At 45.0% G+C, this 16,962-nt stretch overlaps 1 protein-coding gene across 1 annotated transcript in view; it reads left to right on the top strand.

Annotated features, from left to right (window-relative positions):
• Nucleotides 1-13,574, top strand: part of ttc6 (tetratricopeptide repeat domain 6) — a 649,897-nt gene extending 636,323 nt beyond the window's left edge. Inside the window, exon 32 of the mRNA XM_086003340.1 lies at nt 12,896-13,574. Coding sequence (XP_085859466.1) covers nt 12,896-13,023 — 128 coding nt within the window. The 3' untranslated portion in view covers nt 13,024-13,574. The remainder of the gene's footprint in view (nt 1-12,895) is intronic.
• Nucleotides 13,575-16,962: the final 3,388 nt, after the last annotated feature.

Consider the following 16,962-nt stretch of genomic DNA (forward strand, 5'->3'; position numbering starts at 1 on the left):
ACCTTCACTTCCACCGACAGAGACGTCCTGCACATCAGCTGTGGACGCAGATCTCTGTGAAGCAGCTGGCAGATCTCTGCAACCACCTCCCTTCTGAAGCGCAGCCTCTTAACACAATGCGCGGCAGTCATGGTGAGATAGGACACCTGCTGGCGGTATTCCCTGAGTGGGTAAGGCCTACGTTGCCGACGCCTGATGGCCCCTCTACGTCTAGGCATGGCTGCCCCTCTCACACAGCGTCTGCGAGCCCTTCGCACATAATGCTGGAACTGAGGGTTGGAACTCCATGCAGCCCCCATAATATACTTGCAAACAGTGAAATCACAATGAGACAAATTTGCAAGCTCTGGCCAGAAGCCAAAAATACCTCTCCTATGTTGGCCCAATTCAGTAAGGTCTCTTCCTTGGTCTCTGTCCAGAAATCCGTAGCACTAAAGTCATTGCAGCAAAATGGCTGCCCTTTATAGTTCAGTCTAAGTGCCCTTTAATTAGCGCTCCCCGAGGCCCGCAGGGCCTCTGCTGCGTTCCACTTCACAGTTCTTAACAGCGCCACGCCCACATTGGGCGGGCGCCACTGAAGTTCCGGTTTGGGGCGCACAAACGGCGTTGCACGACGAAATGACGTCATAAGCTGCGCGCGCAGCTGAGCGCGCGCAAACACTTTGCGCCGGCGCTAAATGTCAACTGAAGTTGGGCGTAGGCGCAGATTGGTCTGCGCCCGGGCGCTAAGTGCCTAGCGCTCGAAATCTACCCCTCTTATGGCGCTAACGGCTGGCGAACGCAACTGAATTTCTAGGCCTATGTGGCCTCCTTATTCTTCCTACCAAAATGTACCACCTCACACCTATATTGAGGTTCAATTGACAACTACCTACAGTTTATTAATGTCTTTCTGTACTTTGTCACAGTCCTTCTCTGTATTAACTATACCCCCAATTTGTTGGGGATTGTCTGCAAATTTTGAAATTGTGCTTCTGATTTTCAAGTAGAAATTGTTTATGTAAATAGTGAACAACAATAGTTCCAGCACTGATCCTTGTGGAACACCACTTCCCACCATTTGCCAGTCTGAGTAACTACCTTTAACCCCACTCTCTGTTTTCTGTTTTATGGCCAGCTTGCTATCCATTCTGCTACTTGACCCCTTACTCCACATGTTCTAACCTTAGTCATGAGTCTACCTTATCGAAGGCCTTTTGAAAATCCAAATATATTGGCCTAGAAATTCAGTCGCGTTTGCGCCCACTTATTGGCTATAGAGTGGTTTGCGCCGGAAGTTTTTTAGCGCCCGAAATTCAGTTGGTCCCTAACATCGGCGTTAGCCGGTAGCGCTGCGCCGGCACCGATGACGTCATCGGTGTGCGCAGCGCCCCGGTTCCAATGCTATTCCGTGCCGATGGCCAAATTCAGTTGCGGCCGCCTCGCCCGTAGCGGCCGCAAACAGCGTTTGAAAAACGGTGCCTTGCAGCTCCGAGAGGCCGGCGCATAAAGGTGGAGGGACGGCCGGCCGCTTTCCCGGCAGCCGCCTGGCCGCACCTCCCTCCCCGGACTCCTGCACCACCCCCCCGCGGCATTGGTGTCTGACTCCCGCGAGCCCGGCACTTCTCCGTGGTGCCAGGCTCATTTGCCGGGGGAATCCAGCGGCGATCTCACGGCTGCAGGCAGCTCCTCCTTAAGAGAAGGAGGAGGCCTGCAGTACCCCAGCCTGCCACACCGCATCGGGTGCCGCAGCGGCAGCTGGACGCCTGAAACTGACTTTCATCGCCCCAAACGAGGCGGCCAAACCCTGCAATAGCGCCCGCCTCCGTCTTGGGGCGGCGCAACTGAATTTCAGGCGGGCGCTACGGGAATCCGGGCGAGCGCAAAATTTCGGGCACTAAAGACCTGGCGCGGCGATACCGAATTTTTAGCCCAGTATGTCTACTACATTATCCTTGTCTACCCTTTCTGTTACTTCTTCAAAGAATTTAATAAGGTTAGCCAAGCATGACCTCCCCTTTTGAAATCCATGTTGACTATTCTTTATTATAATTTCAGTTTCTAGATGTTTTTCTGTTACATCTTTGATTAAGGGTTCCATTAAATTTCCTACCACCGACATTCAGCTAATTGGTCAATAGTTCCCTGAACTTGTTTTATCTCCCTTTTTAAATATAGGAATCACATTAGCTGTCTACCAGTCCTTTGGCACTATTCTCTTTTCTAATGCGTTTTTATATATATATATAATAGTGCCCCTGCTATCTCTTCCCTAACTTCTTTTAATATGCACGGATACAATCCATCCAGACCAGGGGTTTTATCCTCTCTCAGTTTGATTAGTTTATCAATTATCTCCCCCCTTTCTGTCTTAAATGTATTTATATCTTTTTTGATTCCTTCTTCTAATGTCATGTCCACCATGTTAGTGTCCCTGGTAAATACCAAGGCAAAGTAATTATTTAATATTTCTGCCATTTTGCTGTCATTATATATCATCTGTATCCCTTAGTGGTCCTATCCCTACCTTGATTTTTCTTTTGTTATTTATGTGTCTGTAGAATACTTTACTATTTCTTTTTATATCTCCTTGATAACTTAATTACGTAGTTTCTCTTTGCCTTCTTAATTTTTTTAAAATTCTTTCCTAACCTTTTCGTATTCCCTTTTGTCATCCTTTCCCTCGTTGTCTATCTACTTAGTTAGTGTATGTCTTTTTCTTTAGTTTCAATTTTGCCCCTTATTTCTTTATTCATCCATGGTATGTCATTACTGGCTAGTTTATTCTTGCTTTCTAGTTTTAAATGTTTCCCACTGCTGTTCTATTTCTTTGTTTGACAGTAAATTTTTCCAGTTTATTTTTCCTAGTTCCATTCTCATCCCTTTAAAATCTGTATTTTTTCACTTTATTATTTTGGCCTTTGTCTTACTTATGTCCTTTTCAATCTTTATCTTAAACCTTATTGTGTTGTGATCGCTATTGCATGAATGTTCCCCTACGCTTACTTCTCTTATCTGTTCTGGTTCATTTCCCATTACTGGATCCAGCAGTGCTCCCTTTCTTATTGGGCTTTCTACATACTGGGTAAGAAAGGAGTCCTGCATGCATCATAAAAATTCCATTCCCTGTACACCTTCCGCTAGCTCTTCTTGCCAATTTATTTGGGGGTAGTTATACTCTCCCATGATTATTATTTTATCTCCTTTACTCATTTCACATATTTGGTTACATATTTCTTCCTCCACCTCCTTTCCACTGTTGGGTAATCTGTAGCATACCCTATTAGCATGATCAATCCCTTCCTATTTTTTTATTTCAATCCATATGGATTCTGTATCTATCCTACTGTTAGCTATGACTTTTGTTTCTAGTGCCATTATGTTATCTCTAATTAGTACAGCTACTCCACCGCACATTCTTCCTTCCCCATCCTTTCTGATTATGTTATAATCTGCAATATTTAGTTGCCAGTCCTGTTTTTCCTGTAGCCATGTTTCAGTTATTCCTACTACAACTGGTTCCTTGCTACGGGTTATTGCCTCCAGTTCCCCAGTTTTATTTTGTACATTGCTGTGCAGACAGTTTAATTCGTCTTTAATAATTGTTCTTTTTACTTCATTTTTAACAGTCCTTTTATACTCTGTTTTATAACTGTATTTGTTCCCTGACCATTTATGTTACCCTTGTTCCTTACATTGGTCTGACCTTTACTTTCATCTCCTATTTCTTTTGTCTTCAGACTTATGTTATTTTCACCAGATCCCTCTCCCTGTCTTACTAGTTTAAAGTCCCATTGCCAGCCCTATTTATCCTTTCTGCTAGGACACTGGTCCCACTCCGGTTCAGGTGGAGCCCATCCCAGTGCCACGGTTCCTTCCTGTCCCAGTACTGGTGCCAGTGTCCCATGAAATGGAACCCCTCCTTCCAACATCAGTCTTTCAGCTACGCATTCACCTTCCTGATCGGCCTAGCCCTATGTGACTCGGGTAATAATCCCAAGATTACCACCCATGGGGTCCTGTTTTTTAATTTTGTTTATAACTTCTGATATTCCCTTAGCAGGACCTCTTCTTCCCTACGCCATTGGTCCCAACGTGGACCATGACAACTGGACCTTCCCCCTCCCTTTCCAAGATCCTCTCCAGTTGCTCCGTGCTATCATTTGCCTTTGCACCAGTCAGGCAACACACCCTCCTAGACTCTTGGTCACGACTGCAGAGGACACTATCTATTGAATCCTCTATGACTGCAACAGTAGAAGAGGCAGTCGAGCAGTCAAAGGTGCAGAAACCCCATGCCAGACACCTGGTAGTCCTCAGCAGAGACAAAGTCCTACAAAGGAAGGTAAGTGAGGACTTAGGTGGAGCGAGTGGAGGCCACTATAAGCACTCTCCCTCCATTGGGAGACCTCTGAACTGCTACTGCCGCTTCCCAGCTCCTACCACCACCTTATACATGGCAGCTCAAGGAAGTGGCGGTAAGTGGGGAGGACAACAGGACCTGTGCCCCCACCACCATTTGCATGTGGAGGGCAGTGAAAAAGCAACCAGTGGTGATCCCAGCAGAGGGAATTCCAGGTTGGGCAGTGAGTTTGTGGTAGGTCTTGCTGCCCGAATTTATTTCATCATCCCCTGCTATCCTGCCTGATTTTGAGGCAGGATCGTGGAGGAAAATAAAGCCCAAAGTGAGGCCAGAGTGTTGAACATTAGCATATTATATACAATAATGCAGTCTAGCGCAGCAGTCATGATTCTTTGTTATTTTCTACTTGCAGAAGGATATAATTAAGCTCACATCTTCTCTCCTGCTTGCTTGTTAGCCTCCAACTTCCTATTTCAAATCTTTATGATCAGACCCTAGAAGGAACCTTCTTCTTCTTCTTCTTAGGCAGTCCCTCGGAACCGAGGATGACTTGCTTCCACATTAAAAATGAGTTCTCAGGTGACTGATGAGCCCAATGTGGGACCTACAGTCTCTGTCACAGGTGGGGCAGACGGTGGTTGAAGGGGCGGGTGGGTGGGGTGCTTGGGTTGACGTTCGCGCCTTGCACTGCCTACGCTTGGCTTCCGCTTGCTCCCGGCGAAGAGACTCGAGGTGTTCAGCGCCTTCCCGGATGCTTCTCCTCCACATTGTGCAGTCTTGGGCCAGGGATTCCCAGGTGTCGGTGGGGATGTTACACTTTTTCAAGGAGGCTTCGAGGGTGTCCTTGAAGCGTTTCCTCTGCCCACCTGGGGCTCTCTTGCCGTGTTGGAGTTCCGAGTAGAGCACTTGTTTTGGAAGTCTCGTATCGGGCATGCGGACAATGTGACCCGTCCATTGGAACAGTTTGAGCGTGGTCAAAGCTTCAATGCTGGGGATGTTGGCCTGAGCAAGAACACTGACATTGGTGCGCCTATCCTGCCAATGGATTTGCAGGATCTTGCGGAGGCAGCGTTGGTGGTACCTCTCCAGTGCTTTGAGGTGCCTGCTGTACATGGTCCATGTCTTTGAGGCATACGGCAGGGCGGGTATCACTGCTGTTCTGTAGACCATGAGCTTAGTGCCGGGTTTGAGGCCCTGGTCTTCAAACGCTCTCTTCCTCAGGCGACCGAAGGCTGCACTGGCACACTGAAGGCGGTGTTGGACTTCGTCATCGACGTCTGCCCTTGTTGACAGTAGGCTCCCGAGGTATGGAAAGTGGTCCACGTTGACCAAGGCCTTGTGGATTTTGATAATTGGGGGGCTGTACTGTGTGGCGGGGGCAGGTTGGTAGAGGACCTTTGTCTTACGGGTGTTTAGTGTAAGGCCCATGCTCTCATATGCTTCGGTGAAGGTGTTGACGATGGTTTGGAGTTCGACCTCCGAGTGAGTGCAGTCGCAAGCGTCGTCTATGATCAGACCCTAGACGGAACCAGCAATGTTATGACACTGCTTTGTGCATCAAATGTCTGGCCTCATGCCACCCGCACATCTTTTAAATCTTCAGGTCAGTTTCTGGAGCAAACAGCTGCTTGTTCTGGCATGTTACAGGCCATCGGCATCAGCCCTCTGGCTACCCACTTATCTCCCCTGCTCAGCCACCTGCTTTCTGGCCTCCCTACCGCTCCCTTTTCAAATATTCATGCTGGCTCCCAGAGGAAGTTGTGCAAATATCCACATACTGCATCCTAATGGCTGCAAGAATTATTTTCTATATATTTCCAACATTAATTATCATTAAGTAGAATTAGAGTACTGTGAAGAACTACAAACATTTTTTCTGAGTTTTCCCATTTCTCCTCAAGTAGTAGTTTATCCTGGAATACAGTTCTGTGGGTGCTGACAGATCTCTAGTATTTTGCGATTCTTCATGTGTGAGCCTAGACTGTATCATGTGTGATGGAAGGTGTTATCGACAGTGCTATCAAGTGGCACTTACTCACCAATAGCCTGCTCACTGATGCCCAGTTTGGGTTCCGCCAAGACCACTTAGCTCCAGAACTCATTACAGCCTTGGTCCAAACATGGACAAAGGAGCTGAATTCCAGACCTGAGGTGAGAGTGACTGTCCTTGACATCAAGGCAGCATTTGACCGGTTGTGGCATCAAGGAGCCAGAGTAAAACTGAAGTCAATGGGAATCGGGTGGAAAACTTTCCTCTGGCTGGAGTCATGCCTAGCACAAAGGAAGATGGTTGTGGTGATTGAAAGTCAATCACCACAGCCCCAGGACATCGCTGCAGGAGTTCCTCAGGGCAGTGTCCTAGGCCCAACCATCTTCAGATGCTTCATCAATGACCATCCCTCCAACATAAGGTCAAAAATGGGGATGTTCTCTGATGACTGCACAGTGTTCAGCACCAGTCGCAACTCCACAGATAATGAAGCAGTCCATGCACGCATGCAACAAGACCTGGACGACATTCAGGCTTGGGCTGATAAGTAACATTCGCGCCACAGAAGTGCCAGGCAATGACTATCTCCAACAAGTGAGAGTCTAACCACCTCCCCTTGACATTCAACGGCATTACCATCGCCGAATCCCCCACCATCAACATCCTGGGGGGTCACCATTGACCAGAAACTTAACTGGACCAGCCACATAAATACTGTGGCAACAAGAGCAGATCAGAGGCTGGGTATTCTGCAGTGAGTGTCTCACTTCCTGACTCCCCAGAGCCTCTCCACCATCCACAAGGCACAAGAAAGGAGTGTGATGGAATACTCTCCACTTGCCTGGATGAGTGCAGCTCCAACAACATTCAAGAAGCTCGACACCATCCAGGACAAAGCAGCCCGCTTGATTGGCACCCCACCCACCACCTTAAACATTCACTCCCTCCACCACTGGTGTATCATGGCTGCAGTGTGTACCATCTACAAGATGCACAGCAGCAACTCGCCAAGGCTTCTTTGGCAGCACCTCCCAAACCCGTGACCTCTTCCACCTAGAAGGACAAGGGCAGCAGGTGCATGGGAACACCACCACCCCCAAGTTCCCCTCCAAGTCACACACCATCCTGACTTAGACGTATATCGCTGATCCTTCATCGTCACTGGGTCAAAATCCTGGAACTCTCTACCTAACAGCACTTTGGGAGTACCTTCACCACGTGGACTACAGCGGTTCAAAAGGGTGGCTCAGCACCATCTTCTCGAGGGCTTAGGGATGGGCAATAAATGCTGGCCTTACCAGCGACGCCCACATCCCATAAACGAATAAAAAAAAACAGAGTATTGGTAAGCAATTGCACCTTAGGAGCATCACAGCTGAATTTCATCTTGTTCTCACCCAATCTCCATGCGCACAGACTTTTCAACAGACGTCACAGGATAGTGATCATGAACCACTGCTGACCTTTTTCTCCTTCCCGAGTCTAGGAACATTAAAGCTAATTGTATTGCCACTACTGCTGAGATCAACTAAGTCATCCCAATCCAGCAGTTTAACATAGAGACTTATTGTTGTAGTTCAGTACCACACCACATGGTTCAATTAACCCACGATACCATTGGATAAGCTACAGAACATTTGTTAAGCCAATATTCTCTGATTAACTTCAATAATTGTAATAGTGTCCCATTTTTATTTTTCGTAAGATAGGAACTAAGGAGGAAAAAATTAATAATGTTCACAACAATTTTTTTTCCAAATCTCTATTATCAACGCAAAAACTCTAAGCCTGTCTTTAGATAGGTGGAAATTATGATTGTTATCAAAGGCAAAACAGAATATATAATTAGTCTTAGTGTGCTAATTAGTTTAATTACAAAAGGAGCTTTCCCCAAAACTAAAATATTGCACATTCTTGTTACAAACCTTAGAATATTACAGGTAAGGCTTAACATTTGGGAATAGTATATTGCGATACACTATACAAAAACATTCAGTCCTCCATAAAGTCAGGTATATTGGATTAAATATACGTTTCACAGTTTAAATTTCTGTTTCACATGCAGAGCTGCGTGATATTACAAGTGTTTTACTTGGATGCAAAAAGCCTCCTGCGGTCTTTAAGGAATTGATGCTGACAACAGTGTTGACTTGCCCATGACGTTTGAGACAATGAATAAAACATAGAGAAATCTTTTTTCAATATTACTTTGAATCTGTTCATTTGACATCATCTGTATGTCAATGCATGGTTGCAGTCATTAGTGTATATTCATAGTTGTCAAATTGAACAAAGAGCTGACAACATTGGCATGCATAATTGTCTCCACAGCTTGCTTCTCTTTATTAAATGTGCTGTGCACGAGAGCTCTACATATTTATTTTGTTTAGTTTAAAAGGGCAAACCTTTGCTACTACAAATCATACAGATATTCTGAATGGATTGATTGCATATATCTGACATATAGTTAATCTTATTTCTAATCCACTGTTGGCTAGCTGACATTGTAAATGGTTCCCTCTCCTCAGGCACTGTTCCTCTTGCTTTCAAACCAGCTGTCATCACTGCCCTCATGAAAAAATCCACCGTCAACTCCTGTCTTTCCAAAGTACTGATGCATCCCCAACCTTCCTTCCTCTCCAAAGTTCTTGAACATGTTGTTGTCTTACAAATCTGTGCACATCTTTACTGCAACTCCATGTTTGAATCTCTCCAAACAGGCTATCACAGCCTCTGTATTGTCAGACTGCTTGCCCGATATCCAGTCTTGAATTTTTTAAAATTCGTTCCTGGGATGTGTGCATCGCTGGCAATGCCAGCATTTATTGTCCATCCCTAATTGCCCTTGAGAAGGTGGTGGTGAGCTACCTTCTTGAACCGCTGCCATCCGTGTGGTGAAGGTACTCCCATAATGCTGTTAGGGAGGAAGTTCCAGGATTTTGACCCAGTGACTATGAAGGCACGGTGATATATTTCCAAGTCAGGATAGTGTGTGCCTTGGAGGGGAACTTGGAGGTGGTGGTGTTCCCATGTGCCTGCTGCCCTTGTCTTTCGAGGTGGCAGAGGTCATGGGTTGGGAGGAGCTGTCGAAGAAGCCTTGGCGAGTTGCTGCAGTGCATCTTGTAGATGGTATACACTGCAGCCACGCTGCGCTGGTGGTGGAGGGAGTGAATGATTAAGGTGGTGGATGGAGTGGCACGAATATTACCTGCCACTTATCAGCCCAGGCCTGAAAGTCATCCAGGTCTTGCTGCACGTGGGCATAGACTGAGGAGTTGCAAATGGAACTGAACACTATGCAATTGTCATCCCCACATCTGACCTTATGATGGAGGGAAGATCATTGATGAAGCAGCAGAAGATGGTTGCGCCTAGGACACTGCCCTGAGGAACTCCTGCAGCAATGTTCTGGGGCTGAGATGATTGGCCTCCAACAACCACAATCATCTTCCTTTGTGCTAGGTATGACACCAGCCAGTGGGGAGTTTTACCCCCGATTCCCATTGACTTCAGTTTTACTAGGGCTCCTCGAAGCCACACTCAGTCAAATGCTGCCTTGATGTCAAGGGCAGTCAATCTCACCTACCTCTGGAATTCAGCTGTTTTGTCCATGTTTGGACTAAGACTGTAATGAGGTCTGGAGCAGAGTGATCCTGGTGGAACCCAAACTGAGCATCAGTGAGCAGGTTATTGGTGAGTAAGTGCCGCTTGATAGCACTGTCGACAACACCTTCCATCACTTTGCTGATGATTGAGAGTAGACTGATGGGGCGGTAATAGACCAGATTGAATTTATCCTGTTTTTGTGGACAGGACATACCTGGGTAATTTTCCACTTTGTCAGGTAGGTGCCAGTGTTGTAGCTAGAACAGCTTGGCTGGAAGCGCACCTAGTTCTGGAACACAAGTCTTCAGCACAATAGCCGGGATGTTGTCGGGGCCCATAGCCTTTGCTGTATCCAGTGCGCTCTGCCGTTTCTTGATATCATGTGGAGTGAATCGAATTGGCTGAAGACTGACTTCTGTGATGGTGGGGACCTCAGGAGGAGGCCGAGATGGATCATCCACTTGGCACTTCTGTCTGAAGATGGTTGCAAAAACTTCAGCCTTGTCTTTTTCACTCACGTGCTGGCCTCCACCATTATTAAGGAGGTGGATATTCATGGAGCCTCCTCCTCCTGTTAGTTGTTTAATGGTCCACCACCATTCATGACTGGATGTGACAGGACTGTAGAGCTTTGATCTGATCCGTTGATTGTGGGATCGCTTAGCCCTGTCTATAGCATGTTGCTTCCGCTTTTTAGCATGTAGTCCTGTGTTGCAGCTTCCCCAGGTTGGCACCTCATTTTTAGGTATGCCTGGTGCTGCTCCTGACATGCTCTTCTACACTCCTTATTGAACCAGTGTTGGTTCCCTGGCTTGATGGTAATGGTAGAGTGAAGGATATATGCCGGGCCATGAGGTTACAGATTGTGATGGAATACAATTCTGCTGCTGATGGCCCACAGCGCCTCATTGATGCCCAGTTTTGAGCTGCTAGATCTGTTCTGAATCTATCCCATTTAGCATGGTGGTAGTACCAAACAACACGATAGAGGATGTCCTCAGTGTTAAGATGGGCCTTCGTCTCCACAAGGACCGTGCGGTGGTCACTGCTCCCAATACTGTCATGGACAGATGCAGGTAGATTGGTGAGGACAAAGTCAACTAGGTTTTTCCCTCATGTTGGTTCTCTCAGCACCTGCTGCAGGCCCAGTCTGGCAACTATATCCTTCAGGACTCAGCCAGCTCGGTCAGTAGTGGTGCTACCGAGCCACTGTTGGTGATGGACATTGAAGTCCCCCACCCAGAGTACATTCTGTGCCCTTGCTACTCTCAGTGCTTTTTCCAAGTGGTGTTCGTCATGGAGGAGTACTGATTCATCAGCTGAGGGAGGGCGGTAGGTGGTAATCAGCAGGAGGTTTCCTTGCCCATGCTTGACCTGAAGCCATGAGACTTCATGGGGTCCAGAGCCAATATTGAGAACTCCCAGGGCCACTCCTTCCCGACTGTATACCACTGTGTCACCACCTCTGGTGGGTCTGTCCTGCCGGTGGGACAGGACATACCCAGGGATGGTGATGGAGGAGTTTTGGATATTGGCTGAAAGGTTGATTCTGTGAGTATGACTATATCAGGCTGTTGCTTGACTAGTCTGTGGGACAGCTCTCCCAATTTTGGCACAAGCCCCCAGATGTTGGTGAGGTGGACTTTACCGGGTTGACTGGGCTGGGTGTGCCGTTGCCATGTCCGTAGCCGGTGCCAAGCTGGTCCGTCCGGTTTCATTCTTATTATTGTGTTTCGTAGCGGTTTGCTACAACTGAGTGGCTTGCTAGGCCATTTCAGAGGGCAATTAAGAGTCAACCACATTGCTGTGGGTGTGGAGGCACATATAGGCCAGACCAGGTAAGGATGGCAGATTTCCTTTCCTAAAGGACATTAATGAACCAGATGGGTTTTTACGACAATCCAATAGTTTCATGGTTACCATTACTGATACTAGCTTTTTATTCCAGATTTGTTTAATTAACTGAATTTAAGATCCCCAGCTGCCTTCTTTCAACTGCCGTGTTTCCCGAGACCTGGGAAACCCAGCCTCCTGTGGTTAAAAATAAAGTGACTGTTAAAATGAAGGCAAGCAGCCTCATTATAATATTTAAATGACCAACCCACCTCCTGCAAGCGGATTGGTCCCTGCCCCTTGTCCTGCCTCCGTTAAAACTGGAAGTGGGCGGGTTCTGTTCCTTTTCCAGATTTTTTGCATTTTAACCTTTGACATGACCCCAACCCACCTGTGTTTGCGAGTTAAGATTCAGCCCTGCATTGCTCAGTAAGGATTCTTCAGTCTGATTGGTTAAGGAAATACACAGTTACTTGCCCTGTTCACACAGGTCCCAGATCCCCTGTAGAGGGTTCCGCGCTGTTTTGGATTTCTAATCACTGCAAGCTCCAGGGCAAAAGCTCATAGAAAATCTGTAGGCAAGTGTAAGGGTAATGAAGGGCTAGCGTCGTTCGCTCACCGCTGACCACAAAATCTGGGCCATTGATATTTTTACATTCTGCATAAGTCTGCTTCGGCTGTTACGTGGTTGTGCATTGTGCTCTGTTTACTCTTCTGCTGTGACTGCTAATCTCATTGATTTTCACCGAGCCTTCTAGTCAACCTAATTTTTTAGATACATGAATGTCTTCAAGAAACGTCCATTGTTACACTGTATTAATTCCTACTCAATAACACAATTTTTTTTTCTAGCCCACAGCAGATTACAATCTTCTTCACAATACTGCGGAAAAGTTAAAAGAGACTTCCACTGTTAGCAATGCTAGTAAAAATAAAGATAGTTTCATAGTAAAAAAAATTCCAAAGGAACCTAAATAAAAGACAAATTACAGCTTAATGTCAAAGGCAAATTCTTTCTGCTTTAAGTATATGCACGATGGTTAAGTTAAAATAAAGTAAACAAAGAAGTATAATTAAAATTGTGTTGATTGTGCTGTTAACCTGACTTTACCATATTTTTGCAGCACTACAGCTAAAGCCAGATGATGCTCTATTTCACAAACTCCGTGCAGATGTCCGAGGCCATTTGGGTTTGATTGAACAGGCTATCACTGATTACAAAATAGCCATAGGCATCCAAGAAGCTGGATAAAACAGACAACTACTTTTACCTGGAAAAGTAAACAACTACCACAAAGACACTTAGTATTAAGGTTAGGAAGAAACCGCTTTGATAAGAATAAAAACAAATAGAACTTCAAAATGTGATTTCTTGTGGCACTGTACAAATGCCTTACTATTGATAACATTTCATTACATATGAATTTAAACAACATAATTCAATACCGCATATTGTCTGATAGTATCACTACAATGACAGTTTTGTAATTATTATCTTGGTAAGATAAATACATAATGTGTGTTGCTGAAATATTTAGATGTAAAATACTGTAATGTAATTCTGTAATATTATTGCATTTTCTGTCACTCAGAAAGGTACTGGTTGTATCTTGTTAAACTGCTTATTTTCTGAGTGAAATTCTTTTCCCCAACATGACATAAAAGATATGACTATTAAAAATGTTTTAAAATAATTCCTGTTTTCAATATTCATGGGAAAAAGTGAGACTGGGTTGTAAGAATTTTCCTTCAAATATTGTAACATTCTTCGAACATGAAAATAAAACTTCATTCTTGAAAGCAGGTCAATTTGTAGATGATTTTTTGTTGAATATATTTATAAAATGTATAATTTTGATAAATAAAAATGTAGATAGTCTTGTTTTGTCACCAGCTCCATGTCATCTATATACACTATGAACAACATACTGATCATGCTGCATCCTCATTAGTGATCTCTTGCCATGTCAACACAGTTCAATTTAGAACTAGCCATTGTTAACTGTGGTTTAGCTCATTTTCAGTCCACCTCAGAAGTATGCCTTCCTGCCTTATGGAATAATTGATTGCACAGTGTTCAGTGCCATTCGCAACTCCTCAGATAATGAAGCAGTCCATGCCTGCATGCAGCAAGACCTGAATAACATTCAGGCTTAGGCTGATAAGTGGCAAGTAACATTTTCACCACACATGTGCCAGACAATGACTATCTCCAACAAGAGAGAATCTAACCACCACCCCTTGGCATTCAACGGCATTACCATCGCCAAATCCCCCAACATCAACATCCTGGGGCTCACCATTGACCAGAAGCTTACCTGGACCAGCCACATAAATACTGTGGCTACAAGAGCAGGTCAGAGGCCTGGTATTCTGCGGCGAGCGACTCACCTCCTGACTCCCCAAAAGCCTATAACTGATTACAAAATAGCCATAGGCATCCAAGAAGCTGGAAAAAACAGATAACTGCTTTTACCTGGAAAAGTAAACAACTACCACAAAGACCCTTAATATTAAGGTTAGGAAGAAACTGCTTTGATAAGAATAAAAACAAATAGAACTTCAAAATGTGATTTCTTGTGGAACTGTACAAATGCCTTACTACAAGACACAAGTCAGGAGTGTGATGGAATACTCTCCAGTTGCTTAGATGAGTGCAGCTCCAACAACAGTCAAGAAGCTCGACACCATCAAGAGCAAAGCAGCCCACTTGATTTGCATCCCATCCATTGCCTGAAACATTCATTCCCTCCACCACTGACGCACCGTGGCTGCAGTGTATACCATCTACAAGATGCAGTGCAGTAACTCGCCAAAGCTTCGACAGCACCTCCCAAACCCACGACCTCTACCACCTAGAAGGATAAGGGCAGCAGGTGCATGGGAACACCACCACATTCAAGATCCCCTCCAAGTCACGCACCATCCTAACTTGGAAATATATCGCCCTACCCATCATCATCGCTGGGTCAAAATCCCAGAATTCCCTACCTAATAGCACTGTGGGAGTACTTTCACCACACGGACTGCAGTGGTTCAAAAAGGTGGCTCACCACTACCTTCTCAAGGGCAATTAGGGATGGGCAATAAATGCTGGTCTTGCCAGCAACGCGCACATCCCATGAATGAATAAAAAGAAAATTGCTGTGTTACATGATCTCAAAAGCCTTGCTGAAATCTAAATATATCACATCCACAGATTTTCCATTGTCAACATGATCCATGCTTTCCTTGAAGATGTTTGTTAGGCAAGGCTCCCTGCCATAATTCCATGCTGACTCCCTCTTGCCATACCATACTCATCTAGGTGTTTCATCATCGCCATATTCAGGTTGACTTTTGATACTTTACCCACAACAGATGTAAGCCTCCCTGATCCGTAATTCTAGGATTGTCCCTATGTCCCCTTTTAAAGATTGATGTAATCTACATTACTTCTCCCAAAACTCTTCTGGAATCATAGAATTTTACAGCACAGAAGGAGACATTCAGCCTACTGTAACTATGCTGGTTCCCTGAAAGAGTTATCCACTTAGTCACATAGCAATGCCCTTTACATAAAAGAATAGAATGTACATATACCCTTTTAGTTAAAAGAAAATCATCCAGTTCTTTTGTGGAAGCGATTATGGATTCTGCTCCCACCACCATTTCTGGTGGGGCATTCCATGTTTTAACAACTTTCTGCATAAAAAATGTCCTAACTTCTTCCTGCTTGTATAATGTCCATCCAAGCCTGGTGACTTGGCTGCCTTTAGCTTCCACAGCCCATTAGTGATTGGCTTTTCTGAAATTCCTATATCTTAGGGATAGCATAAGATCCAAGGAGAGGACATATAAATTGGCCAGAAAAAGCAGCAAACCTGAGGATTGGGAGCAGTTTAGGATTCAGCAAAGGAGAACAAAGGGATTAATTAAGAGGGGGAAAATAGAGTTTGAGAGTAAGCTTACTGGGAACATAAAAACTGACTGTAAAAGCTTCTATGGACATGTGAAGAGAAAAAGATTGGTGAAGTCAAGCGTAGGTCCCTTGCAGTCAGAATCAGGGGAATTTATAATGGGGAACAAAGAAATGGCAGACCAATTAATTACATATTTTAGTTCTGTCTTCACAAAGGAGGACACAAATAACCTCCCAGAAATGTCAGGGAACATAGGGTCTAATGAGAGGAAGGAACTGAATGAAATCAGTATTTGTAGGGAAATGGTGTAGGGAAATTGATGGGATTGAAGGTCGATAAATCCCCAGGGCCTGATAATCTACATCCTAGGGTACTTAAGGAAGTGGCCCTAGAAATAGTAGATGCATTGCTGGTCATCTTCCAAAATTCTATAGACTATGGAACAGTTTCCATGGATTGGAGGGTAGCTAAAGTAACCACACTATTCAAAAAAGGTGGTAGAGAGAAAACGGGGAAAGCCTGATAATCAATAGTGAGGAAAATGCTAGAGTCCATTATAAAATATGTAATAGCAGAGCACTTAGAAAACAGTGACAGGATCGGACAAAGTCAACATGGATTTACAAAAGGTAAATCGTACTTGACTAATCTACTGGAATTTTTTGAGGATGTGACTGGTAGAATAGATAAGGGAGAACCAGTGGATGTAGTATATTTGGACTTTCAGAAGGCTTTTGATAAGGTCCCGCATAAGAGATTAGCATGCAAAGTTAAAGCACATGGGATTAGGGGTAAGGTACTGACTTGGATAGAGAACTGGTTGGCAGACAGGAAGCAAAAAGTTGGAATAAACGGGTCTTTTTCCGAGTTGCAGGCAGTGACTAGTGGGGTACTGCAGGGATCGGTGCTAGGACCCCAGCTATTCACAATATATATTAATGATCTAGATGAGGGAACTAGATGTAATATCTCCAAGTTTGCAGACAACACAAAGCTTGGTGGGCATGTGTGCTGTGAGGAGGATGCCGAGAAACTCCAGTATGATTTGGACAGGTTGGGTGATTGGGAAATGCATGGCAGATGCAGTATAATGTGGATAAATGCGAGGTTATCCACTTTGGTGGCAAAAACAGGAAGGCAGATTATTATCTGAATGGCAATAGTTTGGGAAAAGGGGAAGTGCAACAAGGCCTGGGTGTCCTTGTGCACCAGTCGCTGAAGGTAAGCATGCAAGTGCTGCAGGCGGTTAAGAAGGCAAATGGTAAGTTGGCCTTCATAGCGAGAGGATT

The sequence above is a fragment of the Somniosus microcephalus genome, chromosome 12 (genome assembly GCF_052327205.1).
Source record: "Somniosus microcephalus isolate GS21.2 chromosome 12, FLI_Smic_1.0, whole genome shotgun sequence".
Classification (NCBI taxonomy): Eukaryota; Metazoa; Chordata; class Chondrichthyes; order Squaliformes; family Somniosidae; genus Somniosus; species Somniosus microcephalus.